The 7,491-nt window shown below is 54.9% G+C and overlaps 1 protein-coding gene across 1 annotated transcript in view; it reads left to right on the top strand.

The window, feature by feature from the left end:
- The window catches only part of LOC146598370 (steroidogenic factor 1-like), a 115,029-nt gene extending 114,309 nt beyond the window's left edge, over window positions 1–720 (top strand). Inside the window, exon 7 of the mRNA XM_085300468.1 lies at window positions 473–720. Within this exon, the coding sequence (XP_085156594.1) occupies window positions 473–720 (248 nt within the window). The remainder of the gene's footprint in view (window positions 1–472) is intronic.
- The last annotated feature ends 6,771 nt before the right edge of the window (window positions 721–7,491 follow it).

Here is a 7,491-nt window from a genome sequence, read left to right as displayed (position 1 = left end):
GCCGCGCTCCCGCCCGCCGGGGCGCGATCGCTGCCCGGTGCCGGCCGGCAGCCAGGCCCCCGCCGCTCCCCGCCTTGGGGCTCAGCAAAGCCCACGGCGGGATTACCGGAGCCTTGTTTGGGCACTCGCAAGGCATGAAGGATTAGGGTTACCATGTCTGCTGAGCCTGTTGCCACATTGGAAAGACCAGGTTTATCGGGGAATTAATTCAGCCTTTTCCCAGACCTTCAGAAATTAATTGGGGGGGGGAGGAGGGGGCTAACGGCAAAGGCCTGAGGCGTCTCCGGCGTGTTGGAGCAGCGCTGGCGCTCAGCACGGTTTGCGCTGCGGCTTTCCGGGCGGGCAGTGCCGGCCGCGGCGGGCACTGGGACGGGCCCGCCTCCGTCCCGGCGCAGCCCCACGTGCAGCCCGCAGCTCGGGAGCAACGGGTGCAGGCATTTCACCGCGCATCCCCCTTGGGTCCCCACTGCAGATGTGAAGTACTTGGAGAACCACACGCTGGCTAAGGACGCGCAGGAGAAGGCGAACGCGGCGCTGCTGGAGTACACCGTGTGCCACTACCCCCACTCCACGGACAAGTTTCGCCAGCTGCTGCTGCGGCTGGCGGAGATCCGGGCGCTGAGCATGCAGGCGGAGGAGTACCTCTACCACAAGCACCTGAGCGGGGAGGTGCCCTGCAACAACCTGCTCATCGAAATGCTGCACGCCAAGCGGACTTGAGCGCGGCGCCGCGCGCACGGACTCCGCAGAGCCCCGGCGCCCGGGAGGCGCGGGCAGGCTCACGCCGGGCTGGCCGGCCGCCCCGCGGCTCTCGGTGATGCTATTTAACCCGTCCTCGCGGGAAGCCCCAAGTGATTTATTTTAACGGGCGGCGATGCTGGTTAGCAGCTCGGAGGCGAGCGCACTCGGTGCCGCCGGACCGTCGGCTTCTCCTGCGCCCCCGGCACCGGCCAGTGGCGGGGTGACGGAGGGTGAAGCCTCTACCTGGTTTTCCTCTTATTTATGCTCCTCCTCGCCTGCTGTTCGCTAAGAGCTGCATCTCGGCTGCTGCCCGCCCAGCCGCTGCGCCAGGTCTCAGGCCCCTTGGAGCCCAGGGCAGAGGGCGAAGCGGGGTGAAACCCCGCCGGCCCCTCGGGTCGGGGAGGCCGGGGCGCCCCCGGGCACTGGCACGGCGGCAGGGCCTCGGCTGCCRGCCGGCGGGGCCGGCCGAGAGCAGGGCTGGGCGCCGGGGCCGCCCTCGCCCGCGGGCTGGCCGGAGCCGGCCACGCTGGCGGCTGCACCGCTGCCCGCACCCGCATCCCCGCTGGCCGGGCGGGCAGAGAGGGGCCAAGCAAAGGCCGGCAGGGGCCACCGAGGCCGCTGCCGCTGCTCTCGCCGGCGCCGGAGGTGCCAGCTGTGGCCCAGCAGCCCTGGGGCAGCCGCAGCGCCCAGAGCCCGCGAGTGCCGCACTCGGCTCACGTCTGGGATGTCGGAAGCATTGCTGCAGCAGCACCAAGATGCTCGGTGCCGGGGGATGAGGACGGTTCCTGGGACGCTTACAGCACTGCTGGCTCCGAATCCCCCACAGCAGGGCAGGAGCAGGAACGAGGAGGAAGGGGCGCAGCCTCCGGTCYGTGAGCCTCGCCAGGGAGGCACGGGGCAGCTCCTCCACTGGTCCCTGGCCCAGGCGCTCACGGCTGCCCAGGCAGCACGGCACCAAGCCTGGGCTGTTTGGAAGTGCAAGGACRGGGTGGCATCCAGGACCGTGTCCCTGAGCTGCATGGGTCTTGCCTCACTCTGTGGTGTCCACGGAAAAAAGGCTGAGGGGCAGGACATGGCCACTGGCGGACTTCTGTGCCCTTCTGCCCGGCGGGCAGCACTGGAGGAGCTGGTACGGCAGCAGGGATGTGGCACGCTGCAGACACTGAAAGCGGTGGCAGCAGCAGGGTGCAGACTGCAAAGCGCCCAAAGCAGCTCACAGGTCAGCCATGCGCCAGAGGTTTGGGATGCAGCTGCAGTTCCTCCTGCATCCACCTGCATAAGCACTTGGCAAGGAGTAGTAAGAGTTGTCCTGTGATTTATGCAAGGCCCGAGCCACACATCCATCCTCTCCTGCCACCTTCCTGCCCAGCCYCTCCTGCATCGCCTTGGTCCGTAGGTGATAGCAAATGTTAAAGCCACATACAGAGATGTCGGTTCCTCTCCGGGYGAGGGATGGGAGCTCCCAGACACTCCCAGACAGCGCTGGGGGACTCCAGCCCCCAGAGCCGGGAAGCACCAGACTCTTGCTGCTATTTTCTCTCCTCAGCTACGCTCTCCTTTCGTACCAGCCCTTGTGCYGCCTCCTCCTCAGGGCAGCACACTGCCCCCTCCGCAATGGCGAGGCCCCCACCAGCTCTTCTGTAGCTCTTCAGTGCTACTGGCTAAAATGCTCCTCAGTTTGGTTCAGGTATACTTTCCATTGCAGGCGTTTGTTCCTTGTTTAGAGTGGACTGCTGTACGCCACGGCTCTGTGCAGAGCCGGTGCCTTGAGAAGCTCTCGTGCTGCAGGCGCGTGCTGTCGCTGCAGCCCCTTGTACTCAGAGCCGCTCATTTTATGGAAGCTTGTTAGATGCAGAAGAGCATGTTTGTTTCTGCTTTACAACATGTTTGTGCATTTTCCTCCTGAATTCTGTGGTTCAGTTTCACCTTCTTTTTGTGAACTTAAAGAACTGGGGAAAATGGTTCRGGAGGTAAAAGACATTTTATTTTCAGAAAATGAAAAGTGTCCTTAAGTGTCTCTCTCTCTCTCTCATCTCTTTCCTCCCTCTCCTTCACTCCCCACCCTTCCTTCCTAGGCAGGAGGTTATTAACTTCCTTGTCAGAAGCAAACCACTGTAATAAATTTTGCAGTTCATTTAAAAACACAGACATTGTCTTTTTTGACTGTATTTCTAACCCTTCCTTGTGGTACCACACCTCTCCTCCTGTGACTCCACGAGCCCACTGGCCCTGCCCAGCTTCCCCACACTAGAGCCACGCTTGGCCCTGGAAATTGCGGGCCACGCAGTCTGGGGAGCAGCCTGGGCGTCTCGCCCAGTGGTCTGCCTGTGTTTGGCTGCTCCCTGGAGCGCGGCAGGGGCGTGCCTGGCGCTGGCCAGGACTAGGACGCTAGTACCTSTATGAGGGGAATCAGTGCTGGAATTTGATTCAAGGTATTGGTGACTCAGGATCTGGTTCAAAGTGCTACTGTGAATTGCCATAGCGACTCCAAGTGTGTTTTCCAAGTGAGCTCAAGAATGACGGCATTTAGGGGACAATTATCTCAGGCGCAGGATTTTTCATGTAGCTTCTGGTTGTCATTATGGGCAAGAGCCCCTAGTATGCCATGCACCAAGTGATGGGGAAAAAATCATAGGAAAGTACAAAGCTTTGCAGTAGATGTGATGGCCTATCTGTAAAATTTAACTGTTTGGAAATGCCCTTTGTGTGATCCAGCTCCTCCGGACTCCCAGCAGCTGGAGATGTTGCACTGGCTGTCTGCCTCTTAGAATAGAAATAATAGTTCTGTGCTGTAGACCTGGCTCTTTTTTGCCAATACAGAGCTGCTCTGAGGGCTGCAGTTTCTAACAGTAGTGAAGTACRCACTAACCAGCACATGCAGTGCTCCAGACAGGGAACAACACAGCACAAGAGACTGCACAGAGGATAATAAAACACTCTGATCCCATGCAACGCAGCTAAATTGTCCTCCACTGCATTCAGCCGTGAAAGCTGCTAAACATTGCAATGCTGGAACATATGACCAGTCACATGCATAAAATACAAGAAGAGGAGATTGCCTTTAAAAATCAGCTTTTACTGTCATCATAATCAGCAAAGAACCCAACACATTTTATATGCTCTAAACACTAGGAGAGTAACAGGCAAAACAGTATGATATGAACAGAGCACAAGAGAAAACAACCCTAGCTGTAGAGGAGAGCTGGACCAATCAGTTAGGAAGCCCAGGCAGGAGCTTGGCTGAGAGTTTCATCAAAAATACAGCAAAAGATGCTATTAAAATCAGCTGGTTTGGAAAAGAATCAAAGCCAGCCAATGCCTTCCTTGATGTGTGTGCCTCCTATCCGCACCATGTCCTACCCTGCCCCTGCACGGTGGTGGAGGCTGGAAAAGCAAGGGTACTTATCCTGCACAGGCACACGGGTGCACCACGCAGGCAGCACTTGGACACTGCTGCTACGGGCAAGACTGCACTTTTGCCCATACCACCATGTCCTTCAAGCTAAACAAACTCTACCGGCAACAATAGCAACGAAACACAACACTGCTGCCAGGGGGACCTCGGGGCTCTGGCAGCACAGCTCCACCGCGCCTGGCTGGCTGTCCTGGCGGAGCACCGGCCCCTGCAAGCAGCACTGCAGCTGGAGCCACGGGGACCAAAGGCACCTGTCCCATCCCGTCCCCCACAGCCAGCCATGCCAGTGGGCAGGAGTCGCGGTGAGYGTTTGCATGGCTTGCCTGCCCCCGGGGAGGAGTTTTCATTAGAAGATAAAGTCCAGTGGCCCTGTGAGACCCCACGCYACCCTGCCTTGCCTTAGTTTAGTCCATGAATGCTGGTAGGAAGAAGCACAAGGTTAACAGCTCTGCCTTGGATGGGGCAACCCTCCACGTAGAAGTCAATTGCTCCAACCTGCTGTCCTCCCGGCTGTTTGAAGAGCCATGGTGTTGTGGATAAGACACTCAGAAACTTCCTCTCAGAAACCTAAACCAAAAGAAAGGAGACCTTAGTTGTGCGCTAGCAAGGAGCAGCGGGCAGGTGTCCCTCTCGGGAGCAGGCTGACACACTGGCTGCTGCGACAGCGTGGTCCTGGGGCTGTGCTGCCTAGAGAGAAAGCATAGCCCAAGCCCGCTGCCTGACGGAGCAGGGGAGGAGGTAGCTGCTCCACACAGCCAGCTCCGCTTTCCACTGGCGCTGCTCCGCCATCCCAYGGCTCTGCTGCACCGTTAGGGCGGTCTCTGCGGTACTGGCATTTACAGCAAGGAGACGAAGCAGCTTCCACGCATGGCACCAGAAAGGGAGGGAGTTGGCAGCTGTGGCAGCAGGAACCCATTTCTATATCTTGCTCATCGACTAGCCCTGAGCACAGGCACTGCAAGGCTCTGCAAGGTCTGAGGGTGCTGAAGAGGGATAAATGAAAATACCAATTCTACTATGGAAGAGTATTGAGTTTTCATGGGCTGTGTTTCCTTCAGGTAGAGGAACCCTCCGTCCGTAAGTGGAAGGTCCGTGCCCCGTACAACCAGCTGGTGGTGGATCCCACAACTGACGCTCTGCATGTGCGTGGGATGTGCATTTCTCCAACCGCATTAAGTGTCTTACTGGCTTTGGATCCCAAAAAATAGAAAATTATTATTTTAAAATAAATCTTACTTAACATGGTATTGTGAGAGTTTCATAATTACTTAATATTGATCACAGGAAGACTGGGCCATGGAGACAAGAAGATACATGTTGCTATGTGTGGCTTAGCAACATATAAATGTATTCAAACACAATAATGAAATTATCGTGGGGAAACAATGAAGCCATCACTTGAAGAGATGGAGGATGTAGAGGCCTCTTGGAGCTCTTGTTTTCCAAGACAAGGAAGACGGTACTTATTGTTTGTGCAAATATGTGAAGCCCCCAGCCATCCCCTTCTTACATAATGGGTGTAATGAATCCGGGCAGAGCATTCTGTGCAGCACACATCTTTGTACAGCTGGGCTGCAGCTCATTACCGGGGAAAAATGTGCGGCCTCTTCGTGTGAATTGAGTCCTTGGTGGGGGGAGAGGCTTAATACTGGGGAGTGGGGAGCTGGGGGAGGGACGCACAGGGCAGAGGGAGCCCATGCTGGCTCCCTACGCACAGGGATTCATGCAGATTTTTGCACAATGCAAAACTTTTCATTTTCCTGTTTCTAAAACTGGCCAATATTTACCTGGATTTTACCTGCCCTCATTCTTGCTAGGAGCCCATTCCTATCTCACACAACGAATGCACTGATTCTCTCTTGCCTTTAGAGCGAGGGCAATGCAGCACCATCTCTGAGGAGTGCAGAAGCCACCAGCTCAGGCACTGGAGTGGGGCAGAGAAAAGGCAGRTCTTGCCCCAGTTGGGAAATTGTGGATAAATCATTTAAGCCTTATGCTTCAGTTTCCCCATCTACAAATCCAGGGTCTGGCACTTCTCCCTTCCACTGGGTCTCTCTCTGAGCTGTGGGGCAGGCGGCTTTCCTCATGTCTCATTGTACAGCCCCCCTTGAGATTAATGCTAGTATCACAATAACTTTCATTACAGCTAGCTGGGATGTTTCAAACAAAACTATGTAGGATAAAATATTCATCCTTTCATTAAACTATTCTGGGAAAAAGAAATAGAAGAGGGGAAGTGGTTTCTCTGCTGAAATAACTTCTCTCTCATTCATCAATTTCCAAAGAAGTTTCCAAAAATGATCCAAGGGGGGGGGGAGTGGAAACAAGACTAATTGAGCAAAAGTATTCCTTGGTTAGAGAAGGAAAGAGATTAACTAAAATATATAGATACATGCATAAACACACACCCAAAGTATTCAATTTTTTTTTGAATTAGTGCCAAAAAGAGTCAGAGTTCAGATTCATCATGTTCTATGCTCTGCCCAAACCTCCTCATTTTGCTACAAAACATACCACAGCCAAGGAGAGGCTGCTGAGTGCCCAGAGCAGCTCCCCAGCTTCGCAGGGCACACTGCTTGCTCTCCTGCAGCATCGCCCTACTATCCAGCTTCCTCGGGAAAGCAACAGCTGCCATCACTGGGGCTGCTGCTCTCTGCACGGGATGCCAAGTGTGCCCAGCTCCATATGTGCTCTTTGTGTACGCACATAGGTTTCTTATGTGCTTTTTATGATAACTGTTATCCCTAAGAGCTACAGAATATTTTGGTTTATTGAACAACCTGCAAAGACAGGAGTCTGTGCAATGCTGAGCTACCCTGGAGTTTTCCAGACCATTACTAAGCTGGGCATTGCTTTTTTTTTTTTTTTTTTTTTTTTTTTTTTTTTTTTTTAATGTCTGGAAGCACTTGACTTATTGCCCAATACCTTGGAGCAGCACAGTGCAGCAGTCCACCAGCCATATGCTGCATGCTGGCTTAGATGCACACAAGTGTGTAGAAGAGTGCTCTTCTGGTTCAAGGAGATCTTCTCATGCACCCTCAGGCTGAAGGACCGCAGAACCACACGGCTCAGTCATCCCAGGGCATGAGAGGAGCCACTCTTTGTGAGCAGAGAGGGTGGCCACACACAGGGCAGCACTGTGCTGCACAAGGTCCTCCACAGCTTTTGTGTGTCAGCCTGCATGCATTCAGCCTAGAGAGAGGGGAGGCACTAACACAAACCTGCAGGTCGACACACATGGGCCTAACTGGCTTCCCCTCTGTAATCCTAGACTGTTCTTCTAAACTGGCTGGAAAATTCAGAGAGATGCTTTGCTTTGAGGCTCCTCTTCTCAG

The sequence above is a fragment of the Rhea americana genome, unplaced genomic scaffold (assembly GCF_003343005.1).
Source record: "Rhea americana isolate MKP2758 unplaced genomic scaffold, rheAme1 scaffold_164, whole genome shotgun sequence".
NCBI lineage: Eukaryota > Metazoa > Chordata > Aves > Rheiformes > Rheidae > Rhea > Rhea americana.
Note: the sequence above shows the minus strand (reverse complement) of the source record. Positions and strands in the feature narration are given on the sequence as shown.